Source organism: Phalacrocorax aristotelis, chromosome W (genome assembly GCF_949628215.1).
Source record: "Phalacrocorax aristotelis chromosome W, bGulAri2.1, whole genome shotgun sequence".
Lineage (NCBI taxonomy): Eukaryota > Metazoa > Chordata > Aves > Suliformes > Phalacrocoracidae > Phalacrocorax > Phalacrocorax aristotelis.
Window position 1 is genome coordinate 5,512,300 of NC_134310.1, and position 27,893 is coordinate 5,540,192.

The 27,893-nt window shown below is 43.1% G+C and overlaps 1 protein-coding gene across 4 annotated transcripts in view; it reads right to left on the reverse strand.

Annotated features, from left to right (window-relative positions):
• The window catches only part of KDM4B (lysine demethylase 4B), a 107,956-nt gene that overhangs the window by 59,604 nt on the left and 20,459 nt on the right, over positions 1–27,893 (reverse strand). For 3 of the 4 annotated variants that reach the window (XM_075077588.1, XM_075077587.1, XM_075077589.1), the window contains 2 exons: positions 5,365–5,414; positions 2,136–2,239 (listed from right to left, as the gene is read on the reverse strand). In XM_075077588.1, the coding sequence (XP_074933689.1) occupies positions 2,136–2,239; positions 5,365–5,414 (154 nt within the window). Of the gene's footprint in view, positions 1–2,135; positions 2,240–5,364; positions 5,415–26,492; positions 27,803–27,893 lie in introns of those variants that run through there. The other variant, XM_075077590.1, reaches the window with a different exon arrangement.

The window sequence follows — 27,893 nt, forward strand, 5'->3', positions numbered from 1 at the left end:
AAAGTTTTCCTTTACTGCCTTTTTACAAACTCCTTTGCTCCTCTTGGTTGGTTATTGATTAGAAATCACTTAGTATATAACTACTAGTCAATGCCACTTTCCTCAGATAGATAGAAAAGCAAAGATAGAACAACGTATTATTTCTGGAGAAAAATATGCCCACCTACAACATTCCAACATTTGAAGTCCTGCAAGAATTTCCTTCCCCTTCTGACCCCGGCAGACCCAAGAGCACGGCCCCAGCATGCTGCTTGAATGGAACGGCAGAAGTTAATTCCCCTTTCCTGTTCTCCTCCATCCTGCTGCCCAACTGCATGTCACCAGAGGGTCGCACGGCAAACTTCGCTTAGAACAGCTACTGTGCATCAACAGGTAGTTTTTGAATTACTATTTTTCAGCTTCTTCTCTGGATAAGCAGCACACGCTTTTTAGGCTCTCTTCAGCCAATTATTGCACCACTGATGGCTTCTGGTTAAAACAACTTTTTAACAAAAACACCACAGAAGTAGCAAGAAACAGCGTTCAACTGATACTGAAGCAGAAAGCAGCACAATAAATCCTTAGACTTCACAGTTTAAGGATTCACAGGCCAATAAATAAAGATAAGGTCAAACAGATTTTCCAGGAGCATGTACTAGCTACAGATTTTTTTATTCTTTTCTGAATATGGTCAGGGCAGAGAACGTCTTCTATCCTCTATCAAAAGTCATTCCTCAGAGGGGCATCTATGCATTAAACTGAGATGCCTCCCATATTCCAATCCACACATCTACTTTCCTGAAATTTGTAAAATGAAAATCCTTACCAAAAAATTCAGATCCCACAATTAGTTATTTTCATTACTATTTTCAACCATGTGTAGCAGGTGGCTGTGTGTTCACACTTGGGAATTAGGTTCCACAGATAGAATTACAAGAAAAACAATTTGTTGCTCTCTATGAACAATTTAATACCAACCATCACGCGCAAACTAGGCCAAGCCTAGCCACTGATGTTGAACCGTAAGCACCGCACTGCTTCATGCAAGTCTCCCCTGCAATGATGGCAAGCTCATCTGACAAGCCAGATGATTACACTTCAAATTTAGTTCATCATAGCCTTCCACTAGGAAAAATGAAACAGTCTCTGGAGCAGTAAATTGAATGAATTCATAGGTTTTATGCTATAAAGGAGCCAAGATCTTTTACTTCCATCTCAAAGAATCACCAGGCTCATCAAATAGATGCTACACTTTGTCTCAGGTGGACTAAATCTAGCAAAACCATGCTTAAAAGAAAAAAAAATATATCAGAACTTGAGAGTTCTTACTTAGAAAAAGATGGCCATAATACCTACAGCTGGTGATGCAAAGGGGATGGGAAAGGATGCAATCAGTTTGAATCAGGCATTCTTTGACAATTCCCACTGGAGATAAGAGTCCTGGTGCCTCTAACTCAATTCCTTTCCCCACATCCAAAGGCTGTCCTTGGCCGCCCCGGCAGGATGGGCTCTGCGTGCCAGTAACACGCAGCACCAGTAGTTGTTTGACTGATTCTGCACAGATACTAAATCCGTGGTAAGCACACTTGGCTGAGGAGATTTACTTCTTGCCAGAAGACTAAGAATAAGCATATTAAAACGATCATACCAAATAAACATGACCTCTCATTTCAAGTCAGAGGACTTAAAGATTCGTGGATGCTTGCTGGCTTAGCGTAAGAAAGAACGCTTACACAACAGAGAACCAGCACATCTGACTCCAGGTTTTGGTTCATACCAGATCCAGAAGAGAAAAAAAAATGCCTGCCTTCAAGAATTACCTATGAGTTATGCTGCCTATTGATAAGCCACAGCATCTGTGTTACAGCTTCCCCTCTCTACCTGGAGAGCCTCTCTAATCGACAAAGTTAGTTCTAGTGAAAGCTTTTATGAAGACAAGCACTTCACAGAAAGCATCTTAGCCAAACCACAAATCCTCATTTACAGGCAGCCACCTGGTTGAAACCGATAGGATACATTTAGCATAACAATGTATTTAGAAATTAAGCAAATTGCTCCCCAGTGGCTCGCAATGAATTGTTTCCTTAAAAGAGGGGTGCTACGCCTTGTGCGCCTCAACAACTTGCCACTGTCTTCAATGCATCCTTTGTACGTACCCGGTCAAAAGGAATACCATACTTCTTCAAGATTGAGGGTGAAATAAGGGTCATCTTGTGACGGAGGAAAGCATCACATCCCTGAGAGCTTCCTGGAAAAAATCCTGTAGAGACATTAAAAAGAGGAGTATCACTATAGGAATAGTATCCCCCATCATTATTTAAGCAGAGACAAGCTGACAAAATGAAAGCCTGCCTCAATACTTTATACAGACGAAAACAGCAGGCATGATGATGTCAGTAAATTAGCACATCCCTCATTGTTTAAAATACCAGATAAATTTTGTGACAAAAACTTGCCTGTTGAGCATCTAAATCGTCTATGTTTGGGAATAAGCAACTTTTGGTCAAAATCTCAGTAAACCCTAGCAAATCAAGAAACAGAACCTGTCTGTCTCTAGTTTCAGCTAAACCCTGAGCCATCCTTTTGCTGAATATGGATAAGAAAAAAGTGACAAGCATGCATCATCTGCTCCAAGCACTGCTGTCCTTTTCATACCTTCTTTGATGGGCAGCTATATTATTCCTGGGAAAGTAACACAACTCGTAAGATTCCAGACCAATCTGCCCTACATACCACCCCCTAAAGAAAAAAAAATAAGTATGTAGATGTTAATATGCAGTCTAAAGAAGGAAAGGAAACAAAATGTATCCATCACAGGGCAGTGGGAGGAGGGACACTGGTTCACTGGCCGCCCTGGTCACTAACAAGCCTGGCAGAGACAGCACGATCTGACTCTGAAGTGTTAAGTTCTACCATAGTTACAAGATCCATGCCGAGGCAGTAAAACAAAAAACACAAACAATTATAAATACTAAAGTTGTGGTAAAAACTGAACAACCCCCTTGATGTCAGCACTTAGCTCCCAGAAATGTCAGCTTGACCAGTGTAACACCATTTTCTTCAAGACCACATGTTCCACTCCAAGTGGGTGATTCAGTAACAAATTATGTGTTTATAGGGATTAAAACCCATCACTATTTAGGAAAATAAATAACCCAAGCTCTGGAAACAAAACTAATTGATGAGACATAATGGAAGGGGTTTCAGAAAGTGAAAAGGATCACTGGATTCCAGGTTTTCTTATATTTTTGTACTAAAAGCATTTCAATTAAAATTATGACTGTCTGCTACCCAGTCTGTCGTCCCCCTCTGCAGTTCCTCTTTTTAATGCACAGTTTAAGTGGCTCTCATTAAAGCTACTAATAAAGAAGCACATTTTAAGTGATTAGCACCAATAACATGGCAACACATTAACGTGCTCTCCATGGGCTCCATAGCTCTCCCAGTGAGCCCATTTACAGCTCAGCTATTCATTTTCTATATTAATTGCACACTCATTTCTCCATAGTAAACTTCTTCATAGTACAGACGACTGATGCATAGGACAGGGAGAACGCCCAGGCAGCAATACTGCTTCGTCGTAGTTTCAAAACATTACCCACCCCAACTTCCAGAAGGTATTAAGCAACAGAAAAGAAAAATAAAGACAAGCTCATTGATAATTTGCTTCTGGTTTATACACTGCCAACCATTTGTGTCTCAAAAATTGATCATCGGTAAAAATAAGTTACAAGCGGCAAGAGACTTAGTATAATTTATGTCAGACTTCGGTGTGGTATTTCAGATTCTGCAGAACACAGGTCATCTGGATTTATCAACTTTTCAATAGATGAAAAGTAACTTTTACAAAACCTGGCAAATGACTAAACTGACCCATAGCTTTGAAACACAACATTTCGGAGCAGCAATTTTCAATATTCTTTGTATTTAGGGATCACGGGTCTCACTGCACAGGAAAACAGTGCTACCAGGCCCTAGGCCATTTACACCCATTTGCTCTACATTTATCCTGCACAACCAGTTGGTCCCTTCAATGTGCTCCCCTCTTTTATTCAAGTATGAAACAGTCAATAGAATGTCAGACCGTCAGCAAGAAATGTCATTACTATGACTTTGCCTACTTTCTGGAAGAACAATACCAGAACTTCTTTTATATTTTGCTTCAGAATACAGTCTTCCAGATTCTCCTGCCTGCTTCTGCTCGCTAACTTCCACAACAGATTTAAATCATTAAAGTATGCCTCACTGAAGATGAAACACGTAGATTTTGAGTTAATTATTCTGGGACAGGAGCTTTTTTTAGCTGGGCAGCACTTAGAACATTTGCAAGTGAACAAAAACAGCAACAAAAACTAACCGCAACATCAACAAATTAAAAAATATGTACTTCTGCAGTCAGACATCTTCCCTGAAGCTTCCAGCGTTACCAACGGGAAATCGGCAGAAATGCCAAGAACAGGATGCTGCAGTCTGTGCTCGCTGCTTGTGCTGGGGCGGGCGGCCGCTACCGACGACCTTGGCAGGGAGTCAGGCAAGAACTCACATGCTCATACAAGGTTATCAGCAGCTGAGGCTGGCACTTTGCAAGGCCAAAAATCTACAGACAGCCTGGTGAGAGGTGGAAGTTTACCACCGCTTGAGCTAGCCCTACTCTTTTTTTGTTTGGTTTTTTGTTTTGTTGGGGTTTTTTGGTTTGTTTTGTTTTTTTAAGACGGCCGGAATAAAAGGCAAGCCACCAAATACAGCACATATCATTACAGAAGGAAATGAGAACTCCACTAGCTATCCTCCATGAACATTCTTGCTGAATTTGTAAGCACCTTCCTCCTTACCACTGAAAGTAATCAATGCTAATACTCTATATGTAACATTTATCATGTAGGAAGAAAGAGTAGTTTCTACCGCCCTTTTTCCCCACAGAACGTGTATACGGGGGTAAGAGGCAGGCGCCCCAGGCTGCACTCCATACAACCAGAGCAACAGCTCTCGCCTCACCATGACACACCTCATATCACACACGGAGATGCGTGATGGGTCTCTTGTTAAACCCATTTCCCAGAAGTGGGAGCATTAGGTCTCAACGCCTCAAAATTCAAAGGTTTTTTCCATCAATTTTAGTTAGGGTGGTGGTGTATCAGAAAACCGAGGCTTTGAGGAAACAGCTGCACTAGAAGGAAAATTCACGGACCAGAGGACAGGGTTTCTGACTCTGAAGCTATTATACCCATGCAGGTTCACCAAGCAGCTCTTGCAAGATTAAATTATAGCAGCCAGTTCAATGTCAATTCTTTATCAATCCATTTAAAAAATCAAGGGTAGGATTCTCCCTTCACCAAGAACACACCCATGTGTTTTTCCAAGCACAGGAGGAAGAGCAAAGCTTACCTTTCGCCAGGCGTTCCAATCTCTTGCCATGTTCTGGAGGTATGGCATACCTAGGGGAAGTTAACGCACAAGAAAAAAGAAAATGAAAATCACACACTAACCTGAAAGAAAAACAAGGCTAGAAACAGGTGTGGTAATAACTTTTAGCACCGCACACTTACAGTTAACGTCTGGAAATTAAACCAAAATTTTAGAAGTCTGGAAGGTATCGGTAACACATAATTTCAATACATGGAAGAAAGCCAATATTTTACTAAAAGTTCTTAGACATGTTATATGATGTGTGTTATTTCCCTGCAATTTTTTTAAACACAGAATTCACAAGGTAGGAGAACCAAGAAGGCAAAGTGATGATACAGCACTGGAAAAAAATGGAAATAAATCAGTATAGGGAACAGCAGGCATGTTTTCTGCAGGAAGGATACCAGCAAAATAAAACCATGAGGATGCAAGAAATTTTGGATGGGCTGAGGTGGTGCGAAGGAGGGTCTGCGCATGTTGGCATATCCACAGTGAACAAAGATAAATTCTTCCAAAGAAAACTCTGTGCAAATCTTTTTTGTTTTATTCAAAAAAGTAGAATATTTCTCATAATATCTGAAGTAGTCAAACTATGCTGATTGTATTGTCTGATAAAAAATAACAATTAACTATTTGATAACTTTCTTGGTAGGGTGAATGAAAAAACAGGATCTTCTGAGGAAAACAACATTGAAGGGGTACATGGACAACTTCTATGCCTGTTAAAGAGAGTTTTGTATGATTAGGGGTAAAAGGAGTACAAAAGAATTTGACTGAAATGGGGGGTTTTCCCACAAGTGCAAAGTATTGAACATAATTCTAGAAAAACAACCAACTGCCCAAAGCCACGCACAAGCCTAACTGCAATATTCCCCTGTGATCACTAGAAAACAGCAGAGTCCTACTTCTAAAATGGTTTTGCCAAGCAAAGAGATAATACACTCGGTTATAGGAAAGCCAAAGACCGTTCATTTCTATGACGCAGAAGCCTTCCACTGAGCTCGTTTGTGTGTGCAGCCGCTGCCGACTGCTGCGTGCATGCCCTAACGCAACGCGCACGTTAGAAACAACTGGGAAAAAAACTTGCAAAAAGAGTTCTAAGAGTTGCAGAAACTGTACTGTGTGTGATGTTTACTTTTAAGAGATCAGGAAAGTTTCAAATGGTTGGTTTTCTTCCCAAAAGTTGTAAGTTACTTTACTGCTTTGAAGTTGTACTGCCTCAGTATTCAGGGAAGCAAAAATCAGGCGATGACAATTTTAGGTGTTCGGGTTGTAACGAGATAATGAAATACCATGAAACACTTAAACACGGTTAACATGATGACACACATAATAATGTCAATGGAATTTTGTACATTGTTTACATATGGCATCAAATTAAATGCAGCACTCGTACCATGCTTTGTAACAGGGAATTTTGAAAGTTTACATTTGTGAGAGTGACAGTTTATTGCCAGCTATAACTTCTGCCCAATGTGAATAATAAAAAATGCATTATTTTTGTTATTTCCAATGAAGATGTCAAAACCATCATGTCTCATTATAACAAGCTGAAAACAGGATATTGTCGTGGGCAACCACACGATCTCAACAACAGGTAAACACTATTGCTCTGCTTATGATAGGATCTCTCAAAATACACCTGACTTTAGAAGACTTGCAGCCAGTCCCCTTGCTCAGCTTCTCAATTTTCAAGTCTAAAGTTTATCTACAATGTAAGGAGAAATAGGTTGAAGTCACATCCTCTATTGTTTTTGTACAAAACCAAAATTTATCTGTTGTGGTCTGGCAGGTTAGAGAGGATAACAAAGGACAGAAATCATACATAGGATGCTTCAAGATTTAGACATTAAGCCGATTTAAACTGATGGCTTCTTAAAAAAAAATCTAAGGGAAAATACTATGTGGCACCTAATCTTGTAAAATAATAAATACAGTCATGGACTCCCAACATCCTCTGACCAAAGTTTGACAGTGCCTTAAATTGCATAATTATCAGACAATTCATTTGTCTGGGACAAAGCTAGCAGCTTTCATTTTACAAAGACCATTCATCACTTACATAAATGTGATAAAACTAATCCCAATCCAAAACTCCTTTGTGGGATTAATGTCCCTTAAAACAGGGAAATGAGACATTCCATTCCTTCTGGGAAAAATGCTGAAGGATTGGGAAAGAACTAATTTATGGCTACAAGGCTGCTGATGATTAATGTAATATCCCCAGTCTACAATGCAACCTTCACTTAATTAGTGCCTGTAATTGGGAGTTGTAAAGATAAGATTAATTGAATCTTGAGGATGTTAAAAGTTTAATGCATTGGAACATGGTTATTGTGTTATCTGAAACTGCAGACTGCAAAAAGCCAAGCTGAGCTTTAGAGAACGGTCCATGGAGAGACAAAGAAAAAGGACTTGCTTGGATAGAAAACAGCAAGAGAGGAGGAATTTCCAGCTTACGAAAAAGAACTATATGTAATAATATACAAATCAGAACACCCTACCACAGACCAGCCTCTTGGTAACAGCCGACTCCAATTTTAGAAATTAAGTTTTTTGTCTGGGCCAGTCTTTTAGGAAGCAGAACCTATACATCCTTATACATTTATTCTTAGGAATTAAAAAAATTAACTGCAGAAGAGAATTAAAAGTAGGTCAAATTCTGCTTTAAGTTACACTCACAAATCTGACTGATTTACATAAAGATAGGCAATAAAGAAAGTATTTGGGCTGCTATTTAAAACCAGTAAGAGAAACAGAAGGCTTCTGTGAGCGTTGCACAGATTGAGCTAGCTAGCTCAATCTAGACATAAAATGATTGATTACAAGGTAGAATAACAATGGGGGTGACAGGGAAAGATTAGAAATTGCTGCAATCAAAGGAGTACTGTTATTGAGCATATAAACATCCACGAAGGGCTGGCTTTTGTGTCCGACCTTATGGTACCAACCTCCTGCTTTAACTATGAAAAATGGCCAGGAACTTGCTGGGGACAAAAATCCTTGACAGGGGGAACCGACAAAATACTGTCATTCAGTACAATTTGTTACCATCCCTCTTGCACCCACAGGCTGGGGCTCAGATCCACAGCAAAGTATCTTGAATTCCAGAGACAACTGACAAGATTATTCATGGTAAAGATGGTAAAGCATATCCAGTAATTTCCTTTCCTATATGCATCACTTTCAACACATTTTTCAAAGAGCATGGTTCTTTTTCCTTTAGTACCCCAGCCCAAATACTAAATGTAGTAGGTTCCCTCTAGAGAAATACCAAAATCCACCCTATCAAAATCTTAAAAAGATAAAAAGGGGGGAAAAAAAAAAATCAAAACACGTGTGAAGCTGCTTCCCTTCCCTGTCCGATTCAGATCATAGCACAGACACGTTCCACAAAGGCAAGGAAAGAAAAGGGAGCAGGGGGGAACCCCTCACAACAAACCACACACACCACAGAACAAGCAAAATACCACTTTTCTATCAATTGGCCAAAATAGACTATGCTACCCCCGAAAGATCTTGAACTGGGCTGTGTCAAGACTACCAGACTGAGAACTGCCCACTGCTTCACCCCCATTGATAGAAGCAGTTTCATGACATCCCTCTGCCTGGAGAAAACCAATCTAAGAGTAGAGCAGGACTAACTTTGATCCAGCCTTGAGCAGATACTTCCTTTTAACCACAGCGAGGATGGCACAAGAATTTTCCATTGCCCCAAACAGCCTAAATTAAGGAGAGGTGGTGGCAGCATAAGTACTGTAACAGCCCTGCTTAAGAACCATCTTTTTATAGACTACTACTACTGCAGAGAAGACATCTGCAACAGCCAACAGAAAACACAACAGTGTCAAAAAAGCTGACCTTGAGCCACTGCTTCAAGTGCAGAATCTGTCCCTTCTGGTTCAACCTGGTTCCCAATAAAAGCAAAGTTACGTAAATAGTGCTAAACCAGCAACTGTTGTAAGATAGATCAAACTTCCAAGAAACTGGGCTTGCAAACAAACCAAGAGACTAATGCCTTAAGTATGTACTTCCAAGGGTCAGCCTTGCAGTGTTGACCAAGACAAAGGGCCGAACTTAACCTGAAAACCTGATACTCAGCAATTTGTCGGATTACAGCATGAATAACGTCTTGCTGCTTCGCCCAGGAACACAAGATTTACAGAGAGGGAGAAAAATTCTCAAGACAAAAAAAAGTTATAGCTGTATGACTCAAATGTCATCTTACCCCGAAGTCAACAATCTGAAAGAAATATACTGATCCTTTTAAATTACCCTTTTCTACTCTTTCTACCAAAACAAAAGCAGGTCCCTGAAATGGGTTAAGTATCACTTCTAGAAATATGGAACTTGCTGTTCTACCTGAAAGACTTCCAGACTTGTTTCACGAAACCTAATTCCAGCATTTCTGATCTCTAAATGCGTGTAGTTTTCTGGGTTCTTGAATGTACTTCAAAACTGATTCTGACTGTAGTTACCAGACACCAGCATCCAGAAGCTATTTGCCCCAAAGCTACAAATGTGTCAGATAAACCTATGGTAACAAAAGCAAACTACCACTGTAGGGAAATGATTAACTGGCCAGGCCCCTTTTCATCCTTAACACAAAAAAAGATCCTTCCTATTTGCCATAAAAGATGTCACTAATAGTGTAATTTTCTTGGTGTTTTGTTTGTTCCCCTGGAATGGCTTGATGGATGCGGATAATTATCAGACTATAAAAGCCAGCAAATGTGCTATTTTCTATCGCTCTAAATCATCAAACAAAGTGTGAAACAGCATTTTTGAATACAATTTTCCCCTCTAATGGCTTAGAATTATTATCAGGAACAATGAAAATAAATAAGCAAATGTCTTTTGAGTTAAGAATTAAATGAGTGTGTCAGTAAAAAAGAGCAGGCAGACCATCCTGGGATACAAGGACCAGTTTAGAAGCCATTAAGAGATGACATAAGGGGGAAGCACACTATGGCAGCGACAGTTTCCAGCATCAGGTGCTCTTCAGGCACTTTCCAGCCTAGCTCAGATTCTGCCCTCACCGCTGCTTCTTCAAAGGGGGTGCAATTCCATTTTGTCATCTCCTTGGCCACTCAAAGCTACTAAAAACTTTATCCATAACAAAAGCAATCCTCCTCTGGCTTCTCTCCATTTAAGAGCTGTTCTCACCTGAAGCTATCACGAGCTTTGGCAGAGGACCAGACCATCCTGTCCCTTAGTTCATCCTCCCCCCAAAGCTTCCAAGACCTCTTCTTGCTACAGTTTTAACTACCAAAAAACTTTTGTGCATCTGCGACAACACCTCGCCTCTCCACCTCATCTCATGTCACCCTCTCCTTGCGCCAGCACAGAGCAGTTAAGCAGCGATTAGATTACTAAATCTCATGCACCCACTCTCTGCTAGAGATTGGGCACCACGGGCAGGAGGAGGTTCAACCACAAGGCTTCAGAAATGTCACTTCAGTCCGATTCATGTGAGAAGGTAAGAAAGTTAATTTCACAGTGTCTGCACAAGGTCTGGCCAAACAGGCCCCACACAGCTTAACATGCTATAATTACTGAAATAAGGAACAGAAACAAAGAGAACAGCACATTTAAAACGCCCAAGACCATGTGTCAAGCTGGGGGTTAGTTATCTGTCTTCAAAGCAGATTTAGTTGTGCCAAGAATACTGACCCTTTGAAGATTCAAATGCCAACCTACTCTCAGTCATGACAGGCAGAATAAAAAGCTTTTATTTCAATCTCTCTAAGACAAAGTGTGTCCATAAATGCATAATCTGAACCCTGACCTTCAACATCTTTAACCCCCATGACGGCAGCAATGCCTCCAAAGAAAGCCCTCAGTCTATCAAGAATATTTATCACCCAATAGAAGCCATTAAGAACCACCACTACATACAGGGTAGTCCCTCATTTGCAAAGTTCATATCCTGCTTCGAAGGCCTGATCTTTCTACAAGGTAAAGTATTTACAAGACTACATCTCCTACCAGTGTCAAAGAAAGCTCAGAGCAACCAAAGTAGGTTTTCCACACTATTTTTAAGCTGTTTTGCAGCCTGTACGAAGAAGAAAAAGGCATTTCAACAGGAAGAATGGACTGTTATCTCCCTCCCTTTCATGGTCAGCTCTTTTCCTCACCTTTACTTCCCCCCATGTTTAACCTCCCTTCAGCCCTCTCTCCCTCTCAGTTTGTTAAAAGACAAAAATCAACTCCCTTTCTTCTTCTCCTCATCAATATCTGAGGTTACCCCACAGAGAATTTGCTGTAAGTATTCAGCTTCCCTTCTCAAGATCGCCGTTTGGAAAGGAAAATCTCCGGCCTCCCCGTCAGTCCCCTTCTGTTGGGGCTCCTTTACATCAAGAATGCAAACACATGCTCTGGAGATAAGATCGTTCGCAGATCAGAGCGCTCCTTGTTCCTAGGAAAGAACCTTTATGGAGTGTCTGCACTTTTATCTTTAATGGATCATTTTACAGGACAATAGATGATGGAATTCAGTATCTTTAACCAGCAGAGTCAATGATTTCAAATAACGACATTTTTATTGAAATACACATTGGGAGAAAGATAAACACAGAGGCTGGGGAGTATCTGTGCAAACAGCCATAATAAGGAGTGAATAGGTAATGACAGAACAAGATTACAGCCACACAAACATACCAAATCAACCTGTCTTCTAAAGCTCGGATTAAAATGAGCTCCGCAGACAGCTGCTCAAATACAATCCTTTGGGAACCAGTAGAGGAAGAAAATCAGGACAAGACCTGCTCAGAAAGGCCCTGGGTAACAGCAAGCAGTCTCAGCACTTGCACCACAGGGCCCACCTCCCTCCGTAGATCTCTTTTCCATGCGCATAGCTGCCTAATTATCAATCCCATTGCCAAGTTTGATATGAACAAACAGCAAGCGACTCTGAAGGCTACCAGAGCAGTAAGCAAATGAGAAACTTCCTTCTTCCCTTAAGAAACTAAAGCTTGTGCAACTGCAAACTCGCCGTTTGTCTTCCAGTAACGATGGGCAGAATCTCTCAGGTCACTCTGGAGCGGGGATCAAATCCTTATGGATTGACTGTAGGAAGATGAAAGTCAAACCTGACTTGTGCCAATCACGTATTGCTCTTTCACCCTTAAGGTTGCCATGAGCTAGAAATAGCATTAAAAGAGGTATTAGTTTCAAGAAGCAACATTAGACAGCAGCTTTTTAAAATTCTGATTTTTAAAGCAATATGAATTTTCAAGAGGTGCACCTGAACTCGTAACTACAAGATTGGCACAAAACAACTGAGCAATTGGCTACTTTCAGAGTGTTTCACGAACCCAAAACTCGATGAATACAAAAAGGAGATTTTTCCAGAATTCAAATGCATTTTTTAAATACTATTTTAAAACAGAGAGCTTAATAAGAACAACCATCTGCTCTTGGAAAGATTATCAATGTACCAGTCCAGTTAGCTTCACAGCGACAAATGCCAGGCATAAAGCACAGAATTACAAATCACATTGGAGTGACTCTCCTTCCACACGTACAAAATAAACCCATAGCCTGCTTCTGCATGTAGTGAATGAGCACTATGAAGGGGGTATTTTACTAAGAAAAGGTGTTTTGGGAAAAACATTATTAAATCATTTATTCACTCAGTTTGGCCAAGAAGATAATTAGAGTACAATTCAACAGAGATGAATGACTACAATATTCATCCCCTTGCCATTCTCTGTTATTTGTTTTGAAGAACCTGTTCACATCAGATTTATTTTCCAAAACTGGCAATCAGACTATTAATTACTGGTTGCTTTTTGTAGTGGATACTGTGTGCATATAAAGAAAAGCAAAGATTATGCTTCAGAGATCTTATATTCTGAAAAAAATACCTCACTGCAAATCAAACAAGGAGGGAAAAAAAGGTAACCAGGGGAGATCACAGATGTTCCTACCTTGTACCAGCTGGCCTGTGAGAGTTGCCTCCTTTACTGGGCACAGGCACACGCACACTCCTGCTTACCGCGTTTGGAAAAAAATGTGGATAATTGCCTAGAGCAGAACAAAAGAAATCTGCTCACTAGTAAATAAAGATATTTTTGGATTAGGAAGCCCCTTGTGCTAGAGGTGCAATGCCTCTACACAAGCACACTCTTTTCTTTTTTGAAGGGGGGGGAAGCGTTCCAAAGGTTTAATGCTCCTCATCCATCCAGCTGCACTGGTTCAAACCACAGCTGCTACTTTGAAGCTACGCCTATGCTCTTGTCAGCATCAAAGCTCGAAGTGTTATAGCTAAGATTTGATAAAGATCAGTGCCAGTTTGTAAAGTTTCCTTTATTTCTTCTACTTGATCCCCTTTGTCACATTGATTGGCCAGTTAGAAATGAAGTGGATAAAAACCCAGCATATATATTACTTAGAATGTTAACTAGTTAACAATTGCACAGCACTCAGACTATGCAGAGTGCTATTTAAGTACTGTCATTACTACAGGCTTCTGTTATTTTAAACTACACTTGTACTGCACTTGGCGTCACCCAACATCAATTTTCTCTGCTGAGTAAAGAAAAAAATCCCTGCTGATTTCTGCCAATGTGTTAACAAAACGTGAATAAAGACAAAGCTCTGCAGTACCACTGTTGGTTCCTTCTGGTCTTTCCAACCCCTCCTTTCAGCACCACACCAAGGCAGAATTTGCAAGCTCATCCTCCCACAGGGCCCAAGTCAGATCAGGCTGAAGGAGTTCTATGAAGCATGGAAGCACATCTCCCTCCCATCTTGTCTCAGTGGCAGAGTGCATTTTTCAAAAGCCTCAGTTATTAAAACCAGTCTGTGATCCTGTCAGACTTCCATAGATCTTCATTTCAAATCAGGCCTGAGCTTTGAGCAGACACTTTTCAAAACGTAAGAATGAGTTGCAGCGAGAGCCTTCTTGGATCAAAGACATGCTTCTCTCAATCCAGACTGAGACTACTGAGCTGTGATGAATTATTAGTGCTGGTGGAAACAGCAGTACACACATTAAACACCGTGTCAGTGGAGTAGGAGCCCACTTGAAGACACTGCTGTAAAAACGAGGATGTGATCACAGATCAGCATCACCACCTTCCAAGATCATTATGGAAAGGTACAGAGACAGCCATAGATCGGAAGGATCTCCACATTGCTAGGTGAGGTTCAACTCGCAGATGAAACCCAACCTCTAAGAGTTTATCATTTCAACAAACTAATTAAACAGGCCCAGCAAAGACAGACATAAAAAGCACAAACTGAAAACTAAAATGGCAGCAAAGTACGCACTAATACTACGTCTTCTGCAGTGGATTTACACAAGACTAAGAAACAGACAGAATAGGACTTTGGAAGGGGAAGTGCATATATAGAACAGAGCTGAGTAAAAGGAGGAGGCAGACCGCAAGGGTACGAGTGGCCACCTGGCTGGCTGAGGTCATTTCATCTGTTTTCTTAAGGAGCAACAGTCCCTCCTCAGACAAGTTCCGTAGCTGATGCCATCAGTCCAAGAGTCTGGCTTATCTTTATGGCATTTTCTCTCAAAGTTAGATGAGGGTGAATGAAGGCAACACACGAGTCCTACCTCCCCAGAACACCGTGCCTCCTCTGCATCGGAAAAATTATCTTTTAATAATCTTTCTACAACAGCATAATAAAACACAACAAAAATCTAAGCCTATTAAAAAGAAAAATCTCCACTATTCTAATTGCAGGCATTTGATTGGGAAGATAATCCACATAACACAAGTTAGAGCTCATAACTCTTAATGCAGTTTGGTTTGAGGACTTAACCACATTAAGACCACTCAAGTCACCCAAGATTTAGCCTCTGGACAATACGCCAATCCCTTGGATTTTTAAAGCAGACTATCAGCTAGCAGTGCTCCCTCCCTAATGAGATTTACATCATCCTTCACCCACAGCAACATCTCCAGGACAAACAGTACCCCTCAGACCTGAGGGGAGCCTGGAGAAAGGCTTGTTTGAATATTAGAAGTATAATGTGATTTGTATTGATTAACTAATGACTGCGGTATATGAAGCTTGAAAGGCTGTATTAATAACTCACCGCTGCACTGCTCTCATTTATCAGTGAATTACAGGGGGATGCAACTCTGCATCTCAATGTATCACTCCTTTCACAAATCTCAGGGCAAATCAACATGCACACAGGTTCTCAACACAGAAAGCCTGTTCCAAAGCAGCTTTCACCTAACAGTTTTGGGAGAGGTAGAAGAGTAAAAAGCTGGTCTGCCTGGCCATACTTTATCTCACTTTCCTTTTATTTCTTTTAATGAATATCGCTGTTCCTTCCTCTGTCCCTTTTATCAACAGAAAAGGGTCTTGCTTTGCCAAATCTGCCTGAGAGCAAATGGCGTTGCAGTTAATCTATAAATCAACCATCACCATAAATTCTACTCTTTCTCCATCCAGAACTGCAGAGCTGTAAAACAGATTACATGGGATAGAGACAGGAAGGAAATTTGTGAGCTGCAAGGAGCCCATCACGGCCAAATGGCCTTCCCTGCCCCTCCTTTCTCCCCCACTCCACCCCAACAAGCCTATAAATCTCTGCTGTCAGGAGTGGAACACACAAGCCGCAAATGTGTGCACACATTTAAGAGCGAGGCAACCCCACACACTTCGCGTGGAAGGCTGATGCAGACCTTGGGGATCAAGGGAGGAAAGGCTGCAGAATCTTATTCTGGATTTTGCCTAATGCCAAGAAATAGGAAAAGTAAAACTAAGGAAAAAAACTCTCTGTATGGAGCAAAATGCAAAGTCATAGTGTAACAAATACAGAGTCCTCAGTTCCCTCAAGGGCAAAACACATATGCGATTCCAGCTAATCTAGCTTTAAGAAACTCGGAGGATCTCCAGGGTGCAAGGGTTACTGAGATCCCAATAATCAAGACTTATAATCACATCTGATCAATTCAGCAATTCAACCGCCTTGTGCGATGGCCCCCTAAGGGAATGTAATAGTTAGAAGGCAATAAATGATGCAAGGGACAAGTGCCCTTCCCCCCCGTTGCCATACAATTCAGTATCAAACATTAAACCCAGCTGCTTTAAATGAGATTACATCAAGCTCACAACAAACTGCAACATATGTGAGAGTGTTAAAGCAGAGAGATGGTGCAGAATACCACATGGGGGAAATGGGGATAAGGACCCAGCATCCTGCACTGAAAAGGATGAAGGAGAGAAGCTGGAAGAGTTAAGCTCCATGACTGTATTAGGTCATTTTCTTTCTCCAGGATAGTTTTCCAGGGATTAACATTTTCTATCCTGGGGGAGAATAGGACAAGAGTTCTGACTAAGACAGCTGCAATGCTCCCTAAGACAACAATGAAAAATAAAATCAGCAGTGAGATCCTCAGCACTTTGTATCTGCAGCTGCTTTAGTATATGCTTTTAGCCAAGAATAAAGTGGGCTCCTTTTACAATCCTCTCCCGGGGGAACAATCATGTCTTGCTTTAAATCTCCTCATCATATCACTGTTAGAAAATGTAAGGCTTCCCTATTGATAGTGGCATCAGTTACAGATAGTACAAATTTATTAAGCTGTAGATGTTACAAGCAAGTCCTCCTGTGGACTTGTTTTTCTCAACTCCTACAGACAGACTTACCCTACACGGGGAACCTCGCTAGACACCCCAAGGAAAGAAAGCAGAAATTCTAAAAATACTTGAAAGTTTTCAGGTAACTCTATGTACCTCCAAGTAATCAGTCTTAAGACTTTTACAAGACAGAATTCCAGAAGTGTTTTTTAAAATGTAACTGTATGTGCTTTCAACTAATCATCTTATTTTAAATAATATGGTAATTTAGTAATTTGTCCTTAATTCCACATAAACTGCTGTTCTGGCATAACGTGTACTTTGTGATATCAAAGTCAAACAGATTAGGCATGATCCACTTCCAGCAAGGGAACATTTTGGAGAGGAGACCATGTAACTTAACAGCTAAAGCTGGCTCCCTATTTTAATTAAAGGGATTAAACATCCATCATGATAAGGAAACAGGGACATTTTATAAAAATCAATTACCATCCTCAGTGTCACTCTGGTTTAACACCTGCAGTTTCTGAGAGAAAGAACACAGTATAACATCCCCATAGTACTTAGAGGAGGTACATTACATAGTGTTGCTATATAGCAAGAGCAGTCATAAAATATCTGAGAAAAATAAACTTATTACCCAGTCAGGAGATACAGTGTTGACAAAAGACAGAGACATCACACTTCCACAGTGTATCCGTCAAATTCACATTACTGAGATTTAAAGTTTCCTTCAGCACTTCCCCACCACAAGGTAGGTACTGCACATTCTTACAGAGGTGAAACGAAGCGATGGAGTATTGCAGGGTTTAAAAATACGCTTTTGAAATTGCAAGGGTTGAGATGCATACGTTCCTCAAAATGCCATAACAACCATGAAGTATGAGGCTTGGCATTCAGTTTTGTTGCTTCTGTCATTATAAAAAAAAATAAAAATCAGTCTTCTGTTAGCATCGTTTGACAATATGCTCTATTTTAGATCTCAGCATATGAATGTATAAGGTAATTATACATAATATGTATAATTGATACAGTAAAAACTCCTACCACAAGAGGTTTAATATAGGGCTGCAAAATGAAGTACATTCAAACTTTTGACAACACTGAAGACAGACTATGAAAAGGCTGTAATTAAACTACTAATGAGAGAGGGACGTTTTATTGTAATTTGGGAAACAAACAAGCAAGAGCCTCAATCTGGCAGCTCCCTGCCTGAGAAGCTTAACATGAAGTTACACAATGGCTCCCAATTCCTCGTATGTTTGATGGGAAGTGCCCACACCTTCCATATACCTCTTTGGTCTGTCAGACTGATTTCCCAGCTAAAACCAACAACAGTGTGACTACAATGTAGAACAGATGCATGCACCTGAGAAACAGCCCATCAGAAAAGATAATCACCTTCGATAGGAGGCAAGTAGAACCCAAAAGGAGCAGCAGGGATATCTTAGCAGCAGCAATCATAATGGCTGAAGACATATAACTGCTCCTTCTTGGTACAATGAGACAGAATTTAAGAAATAAATGCATTGCAATCTACAGGCATAGATAAATCATGTAATGAGACTAGAAGCAGGAAAAAGCTGCCTTCCATTACCCCCGCTCTTCTCCCTCATCGCTGGACGACCCTTTATTGCTCAAGTACTTCACTTAGCGCTGAACGATTTTTTTAACCTGCATCCCCAGTGACACAACTCTGTGTAGACAACTCACACTGCTGCAGCCTGTTCCCTCTGCTTATGGAAAAGAAAGTGCTGGCAGCAGGACTTCTCTGCAGTGACAGAGACACACATTAATCAAGGAGCTGTATGACCAAGCAGATGCTCATTAGGTTGTACAAAGAAGCCATCTTCAGTTTGTTGAACCAGACATTTATTTTAACTCTAATCCCAAGAGTCCCCAAAGCACCTCTTTTCTAAGAGGTATAACCCAAAATTTTAAATGCAGAAATGAAAGACACATAAAATCATACTTCAGTAACCATCATCCCTGACCCATGAGACAGATTCCTTTCTCAGCTTATCTTTGTCCACTGAGATGGCTTCACATGGTCTGAACATACCATCCAGACCTCCCTGAGAAGATACTTTACCTCTTCCACAGCAAATGAACATAGAGATTTCCCATAGAACCCACTTGAATGAGGTCTGGGAAGCAATATCAATCAGCTCGATTTCCTTCTCACCTTGCCTTCATTAGGAAATGGAGTTGGTGGCTTCTCACTGCTCCTACACGCTACCCTGCAAAGCAGGGCTTTGTTTGCACAGCCTGGATTAAAGTAGACTAAGATCATTTATGAGACGCTGTGCTGGTTTTGGCTGAGAAGGGGTTAATTCTCCTCACTGTGGGGGTCGGCTACCTTTCCAGCTTCCCGCGCTCTGCCGCGTGGCGGGGGGGGGGCTGGGAGGGGCAGGGCCATGGTGGGGGCAGCTGATCCTGACTGGCCAATGGCAGGTTCATTCCATACCACGTGACACCATGACCAGTATATTGAGGGGGGGCAGTTTATGGCTCAGGAGTAGTGCAGTGTCAGGTCGATGGGTGGCTGTGGTATGTGCGGTTTGTCTCCCCTCCCCTCCCCTCCCGCTTTGCACCTCTCGTTGTTCTCCTTTACATTGCATTTCTGTTGTTGTTTCTTTTAATTTTAATTATTAAACTGTTCTTATCCCAACCCATGAGCTTTACCCTTCTGATTCTCTCCCCCATCTACCGGTGGGGGAGTGAGCGAGCGACTGTGTGGGGCTGAGCTGCCAGCTTAACCACAACAGTATTTTTGGCGCCCAACGTGGGGCTCAAGGGTTGGAGATAACAACAGCTGCTGGTCACAGCACCATGTTGTCCTTTTTGCAGTTGGTGTTAAAAATCGGTGTTGGTTTGTTTAGTCTGCTGTGATTAGTAACGTTTTGCCTACAAGATTTGTTATACAAACACTCGTTTTCAGCTTTATCTGGTATTTGGGGGGTTTTGCTGGAACCCTTACTGTACTTCAGATAGCACCTTGTTGAGGCAATTAGCAATTATACCTCCTCCTCGGAGAGATTTTATATGGAGGAAATACAGAATAGTACCTTTGCAACTTTGTTCTATGATGTCTGTGCCTTTGTTACAACATCCTTGGGTGGTTAAGGTGCACTTATTGTTAGTTTTTGGGCATGTTGTTTTGGTTTTGACTAAGCAACTTAAGAATATCACCCAGAAATCTGCCCCGAGGCTTGATAGTTACGAGTGGCAGGGCATGTGGGATAGCATGGGCAAATACCTAGGGCAGTGGGCACCCCCAGTGTTTTGGAGTTTCACCCCCGAACAAGTGCAGAATCCTAAAAAAATAGTAGAATATTTGGAGAAAGTATGTTGTTACGCTGGGATCTCCAGAGAGACACAGATAACTGCAACATGCTGGGGTCTGGCCCATGCATACCGAGCCCTGCTCAACAGTATTCAGTGCCCCCAGGGGGAAGATAATGTCTCTGGATTGAAATGCAAAGTGACTGGCACTGTAGACAATCCAGCCCTAACAACAGGCACTGCAGCCACTCAAACCCCCACAACAAGTACCGGAGCTAGCTCAGAAAATAAACCCGTACCAGTATCAGTTGCCCCCATACACAAGACGAAATATTGGAAGCGGACATCAACTCGTTTAGAACGGGATGATGAAGAACCAGGGTCGTCACGGGGAGAGGAGGGAGGAGTCATAAATGAAATAGAGACCACCCGATCCCTGTCCTTAAGCGAGTTAAGAGATATGCGAAAAGATTATAGCCGTCGTTCAGGTGAGCACATTGTCACCTGGCTGCTCCGATGCTGGGATAATGGGGCCAGTAGCCTGGAACTAGAGGGAAAAGAAGCCAAACAATTGGGAACCCTTTCTGGGGAAGGGGGCGTTGACAAAGCAATTGGAAAAAAACCACAAGCCCTCAGCCTCTGGAGGCGACTCCTGTCTGGAGTGAAGGAAAGGTATCCCTTTAAAGAAGATGTTACATATCGCCCAGGAAAATGGACAACTATGGAGAAAGGCATCCAGTATCTCAGGGAATTAGCTGTGTTTGAGGTGATTTATGGTGACCTGTACAATCAACGGTCATCCAAAGATCCAGATGAAGCCGAGTGCACACGACCCACGTGGCGGAAGTTTTTACGGAGCGCACCATCTTTGCACGCAAACTCATTGGCAGTGATGTCCTGGAAAGATGACGAGACACCAACGGTGGCAGAGGTGATTGATAGACTCCGGGATTACGAAACAAATATCTCTTCCTCGCTCGTCTCTGCTGTGGAGAAGCTATCCCAAGAGGTCCAGCAACTCAAAGAAGATCTGTCCTACTCCCCACCTCGACAGAGCAGTGTCTCAGCTGTTAGGAATAAGCGTATTTTGGCTCAAAGAAGGGGATACACACCACGGGCCACCCTATGGTTCTACCTGCGTGACCACGGAGAGGACATGAGGAGGCGGGATGGCAAGCCTACCTCGACCCTACAGGCACGAGTACATGAACTGCAAGGAAGAACAGTCGCTCAGGGAGGCTCTTCCAGGAAAGCTGCTGCTCCAGTTTCCAGTGAGCAGGTCCCCAGACAGAGGAGTAGAAGTGCTGATTTTATTTCTAAGTGTAATAGAGGGACTCCTGGTTCACATTTACAGGAAGTGAGTTGTGACTGCCATGATCAAGACCAGAGGGGCCCTGCCTCCAGCCGGGTGGAGGAAAGGGATAACCGGGCTTACTGGACTGCGTGGATCCGATGGCCTGGCACGTCCGACCCACAGGAGTATAAAGCTTTAGTGGACACCGGTGCACAGTGCACCTTAATACCATCAAACTATATAGGGGCAGAACCCATCAGCATTGCTGGAGTGACAGGGGGATCCCAAGAGCTAACTGTATTGGAGGCCGAAGTGAGCCTAACTGGCAATGAGTGGCAAAAGCACCCCATTGTGACTGGCCCAGAGGCTCCGTGCATCCTTGGCATAGACTACCTCAGGAGAGGGTATTTCAAGGACCCAAAAGGTTACAAGTGGGCTTTTGGTGTAGCTGCCTTGGAGACGGAGGAAACTAAACAGCTGTCTACCTTGCCCGGTCTCTCAAAGGACCCTTCTGTTGTGGGGTTGCTGAAGGTCGAACAACAACAGGTGCCAATCGCCACCACAACAGTGCACCGGCGGCAATATCGCACCAACAGAGACTCTCTGATCCCCATCCATGAGCTCATTCACCAACTGAGGAGCCAAGGAGTCATCAGTAAGAGCCACTCACCCTTTAACAGTCCCATATGGCCAGTGCGGAAGTCTAATGGAGAGTGGAGACTAACAGTAGACTATCGTGGCCTGAATGAAGTCACTCCACCATTGAGTGCTGCTGTGCCACATGCTAGAACTTGAATATGAACTGGAGTCAAAGGCGGCCAAGTGGTATGCCACAACTGATATTGCTAATGCATTCTTCTCAATCCCTCTGGCAGCAGAGTGCAGGCCACAGTTTGCTTTCACATGGAGGGGCGTCCAGTACACCTGGAATCGACTGCCCCAGGGGTGGAAAGACAGTCCTACCATTTGCCATGGACTGATTCAGACTGTACTGGAACAGGGAGAAGCTCCAGAACACCTTCAATACATTGATGACATCATTGTGTGGGGCAACACAGCAGAAGAAGTTTTTGAGGAAGGAGAGAAAATAGTCCAAATCCTCCTGAAAGCTGGTTTTGCCATAAAACAAAGTAAGGTGAAGGGACCTGCACGAGAAATCCAGTTCTTAGGAATCAAATGGCAAGATGGTCGTCGTCAGATTCCAATGGATGTGATCAACAAAATAGCAGCCATGTCTCCACCAACTAGCAAAAAGGAAACACAAGCTTTCTTGGGCATTGTGGGTTTTTGGAGAATGCATATTCCAAATTACAGTCTGATCGTAAGCCCTCTCTATCAAGTGACCCGGAAGAAGAATGATTTCAAATGGGGCCCTGAGCAACAATAAGCCTTTGAACAGATTAAATGAGAAATAGTTCATGCAGTAGCTCTTGGGCCAGTCCGGGCAGGACAAGATGTAAAAAATGTGCTCTACACTGCAGCCAGGGAGAATGGCCCTACCTGGAGCCTCTGGCAGAAAGCACCAGGGGAGACCCGAGGTCGACCCCTAGGGTTTTGGAGTCAGGGATACAGAGGGTCCGAAGCCCGCTATACTCCAACTGAAAAAGAGATATTGGCAGCATATGAAGGGGTCCGAGCTGCTTCAGAAGTGGTTGGTACTGAGGCACAGCTGCTCCTGGCACCCCGACTGCCAGTGCTGGGCTGGATGTTCAAAGGAAACGTCCCCTCTACACACCATTCAACTGATGCTACGTGGAGTAAATGGGTTGCACGGATCACCCACCGGGCTCGAGTAGGAAACCCCAGTCGCCCAGGAATCTTGGAAGTGATTATGGACTGGCCAGAAGGCAAAGATTTTGGATTATCACCAGAGGAGGAGGTGACACGTGCTGAAGAAGCCCCACTGTGTAACAAACTGCCAGAAGATGAAAAGCAATATGCCCTGTTCACTGATGGGTCCTGTCGCCTTGTGGGAAAGCACCGGAGATGGAAGGCTGCTGTATGGAGTCCTACACGACAAGTAGCAGAAACTGCTGAAGGAGAAGGTGAATCGAGCCAGTTTGCAGAGGTAAAGGCCATCCAGCTGGCCTTAGACATTGCTGAATGGGAAAAGTGGCCAGTGCTCTATCTCTATACTGACTCCTGGATGGTGGCAAATGCCCTGTGGGGCTGGCTGCAGCAGTGGAAGCAAAGCAACTGGCAGCGCAGAGGTAAACCCATCTGGGCTGCCACATTGTGGCAAGATATTGCTGCCCGGGTAGAGAAACTGGTTGTAAAGGTACGGCATGTGGATGCTCACGTCCCCAAGAGTCGGGCCACTGAAGAACATCGAAACAACCAGCAGGTAGATCAGGCTGCCAAGATTGAAGTGGCTGAGGTGGATCTGGACTGGCAGCATAAGGGTGAACTATTTCTAGCTCGGTGGGCCCATGACACCTCAGGCCATCAAGGGAGAGATGCAACATACAGGTGGGCTCGTGATCGAGGGGTGGACTTGACCATGGATGTTATTGCACAGGTTATCCACGAATGTGACACATGCGCTGCAATCAAGCAAGCAAAGCAGGTAAAGCCTCTGTGGTATGGGGGACGATGGCTGAAATATAAGTATGGGGAGGCCTGGCAAATTGACTATATCACACTCCCACAAACCTGCCAAGGCAAGCGCCATGTGCTTACAATGGTAGAAACAACAACTGGTTGGCTGGAAACATCTCCTGTCCCCCACGCCACTACCCGGAACACTATCCTGGGTCTTGAGAAACAAGTCCTGTGGCGACATAGCACCCCAGAGAGAATTGAGTCAGACAATGGGACTCATTTCCAAAATAACCTCATAGACACCTGGGCCAAAGAGCATGGTATTGAGTGGGTGTATCACATCCCCTATCACGCACCAGCCTCTGGGAAAATTGAACGGTACAATGGACTGTTAAAAACTACACTGAGAGCAATGGGGGGTGGGACATTCAAGCACTGGGATACACATTTAGCAAAAGCCACATGGTTAGTCAACATGAGCGGATCTGCCAACCGAGCTGGCCCTGCCCAGTCAGAAATCCTACATACTGTGGAAGGGGATAGAGTCCCTGTAGTGCACACAAAAAGTATGCTGGGCAAAACAGTCTGGGTTCTTCCTGCCTCCGGCAAAGGCAAACCCATTCATGGGATTGCTTTTGCTCGAGGACCTGGGTGCACTTGGTGGGTGATGCGGGAGGATGGAGAAATCCGATGTGTGCCTCAAGGGGATTTGATTTTGGGTGAAAACAGTCAATGAACTGAATGGCACAATGTGAACTGCTATATGATATTGTGTGTCACCTCTGTGTTGTATCAATGATATCAGAGTATGAGCCTCCCAACCCATGGAAGATCAACTATGAAACAAGCGAAGTGCAGCAGTGATGGAACGATGACTGACTCAGTATGCACCAACCCAACGCCACACGCACCATCTCTCCCACCCTGAAAGACTGATATGACAGATGGAGCCCAGAGTCATGGACTGGGTGAACTCAATGGACATTTTAATGGACATTTTACAGGGAAGGTCCATGAACTAAGGGAATGATGTCTGTGTCTTATGTTAAAGGATGGGAAGGGGAGGGGTGGTGGTTGGTACAGTTGTATTGCATCGTATGGGACCTGGGCATGGTGTAAATGGTATGGAATAAGGGGTGGAGAATGTGCTGGTTTTGGCTGAGAAGGGGTTAATTCTCCTCACTGTGGGGGTCTGCTACCTTTCCAGCTTCCCGCACTCTGCCGCGTGGCGGGGGGAGGGGGGCTGGGAGGGGCAGGGCCATGGTGGGGACGGCTGACCCCGACTGGCCAATGGCATGTTCATTCCATACCATGTGACTCCATGACCAGTATATGAAGGGAGGGCAGTTTGCAGCTCTGGAGCAGTGCGGCGTCAGGTCGGCGGGCGGTAAGCGGCTGTGGTACGTGCGGTTTGTTTCGGCGGTTCGCTCCCCCTCTCCCCTCCCTTCCCCCCTCCCCCGGGGCTTTGCGCCTCCTGTTGTTCTCCTTTACATTGCATTTCTGTTGTTGTTTCTTTTAATTTTCATTATTAAACTGTTCTTATCCCAACCCACAAGCGTTACCCTTCTGATTCTCTCCCCCATCTACCGGTGGGGGAGTGAGTGAGCGACTGTGTGGGGCTGAGCTGCCAGCTAAACCACGACAGACACAAAGAACGAGTTATGGTTTTTAACAGACAATTTTGAGGCAGAATACTACCAATATACAGAGTCCTTGGTTTCACTATATAAATACCTGACAGCCAAACAATAACTCTGCCTCTTATTTTAGAGCTCAACCCCAAACTGGTAGACTTTGTAACTCTCCACACTCCTGCTATTCCCTGAGGTGCTTCTAAGATGATCACTGTCAGAGTCAAAGAGTCTATAAAAAGGATGAAGGAAGCTGGGAAATTTCCACAGAGGTGGCACCAGAAAAACAGAACTAACATTTTAGCCATCTTTGAGTAAAGCCAGGCTGCACCACTGGAATTTCATCACTGAAGTCCAAGAGCTCCCCCAGCTGAGCTCTGGGATGACTGCAATCGCAGCCAGATGACAGGCAATTGCTCGGGGTACCTGGAAAGTTCCAGGCCTGCTCAAAGGGGTATTCACATTGACTCCTCAGAAGCCAATGCTTGTTCACAGAAGAGAAAACCCATTAACAGCAGCTGTCATAGTGAAGAACGAGGAAGAAATGACTTGGGCAAGTGGCATACTCTTGCCTTATGCTTAAGGGAACAGCAGTGGGGCCTGCCAAACCAGCAGTGGCATCCTGTCACAATACATCTAGTTTTGTGTTACACACTGTCATCTATATAACAAAACTCAGCTGAACGGGAAAATGTTTTGCCTAAAACATGGTCTGTCCTCAAAATCCTCATTTTCCCCCCACCATGTAAGGTTTATTCAACTAGTTACTATAAAAGAACTATACAAACACAGAATGGCTGGATGAAAAAATCCTCCCCCCCCTTTTTAAGTGAGGTAAAAGTACCTTTTATTTTTTTTAAAAAAAAAAGGCAAACAAACCAAAAGCCATCCAGGTGCAGAGCATGTTGCATGTTCCTGCTTTGATTTTTAACCAAGAATACTTGAGCTCCTTTACGAGAAGATTTCATGATTTCTCTTCTCTACTCCTATTATAAGCAGCAGTGACTGAACTCTTCAACAACTGAAACCCCTTCTTAGGGGAATATTAGGTGTTCGCCAGCTTCTCCCCAAAATTCTCAGAAGAACAGACAGAAATAAAAGCTACCAAGAACTTCTAAGATCTGATACTTGCCAGGTAAAATTTTCCATCTACGATTTCCACTTCTTTATGATTCTTAACCTCTTCACACAAAGATGTTACACATAGGTGCTTCGGGTTTTACTGTTTCAAGGTTTGTTTCTCTACTCTGCAATCCCTGTTTCCCACAGAAACAACATCAAACATAAGGACATAAGGAAAATCTACTGTGCGGTAAAGATGAGGCAACAGCTTCATGCAATGAGTTTACCATCCTTATAATATACTGCATGTGGATATCCATATATCATATCTACAACACTCAAAAAACACCCAAAACACACTGAAAAAAAAAACCACACCAAAGACAGACCAACGAAAAAACCCCAAGCAACAACATGAAGTGCCTAAGATGCATAGAAGAAAAACAGTTTAGACTGGGCTACGAATATTTAGTGTATATTCATTTAGCATCTGTTCCCTGCCTTTTGCTCACAATGTGAGAGTTTAAGGAACGGCCATTATTTTCATGCTGTAAGGAGCTTCTCTTTTCAAGGTAATCTGTTCTTATTTCTACTTTTTGAAAGCGATAACCCTCTATTCTGGGCTTGGAACAAAAAACAAGCAGAAGACAGATGAGGCAGAACCAGTAACACGCAGACACGAAAGGAGCTGTCGGAGACAGCTGCGGTTGCATGACCCTAATGCAAACCTCAGGTCAGCTGCTCGTGCAACTCAGAGCAGCCAACTCTTGTGTGCTGATGTGCTGAAACTGCCACACTGAAGACCACACCGGCTCTGCTGGTGGTCACTGCACTGTATGGACAAAGGAAAGTGCTTCTCCCGTGCTGGTGGCACCATCTACTGGAGATGGGGACCGAATAAAACCAGTTTTGATGAACTACTGAAGATGAAGGAAAAAATTGACAGTATGTAAAATGAGAGTGTGTCACATTCCATTCACAATCCAGAAATAGGTTTCTTGAGATCAGGCTTGTTTAACAGAGGTACCGTAAGAGATCCTTGTGCATCTGCCTAAAAGAGGGAGACTAAGAGTCAGGTATGCTGGGGAAACAACACATCTCCTGGCATCTTGGAAAGATTTTTAAAAATTCACATTAAGACT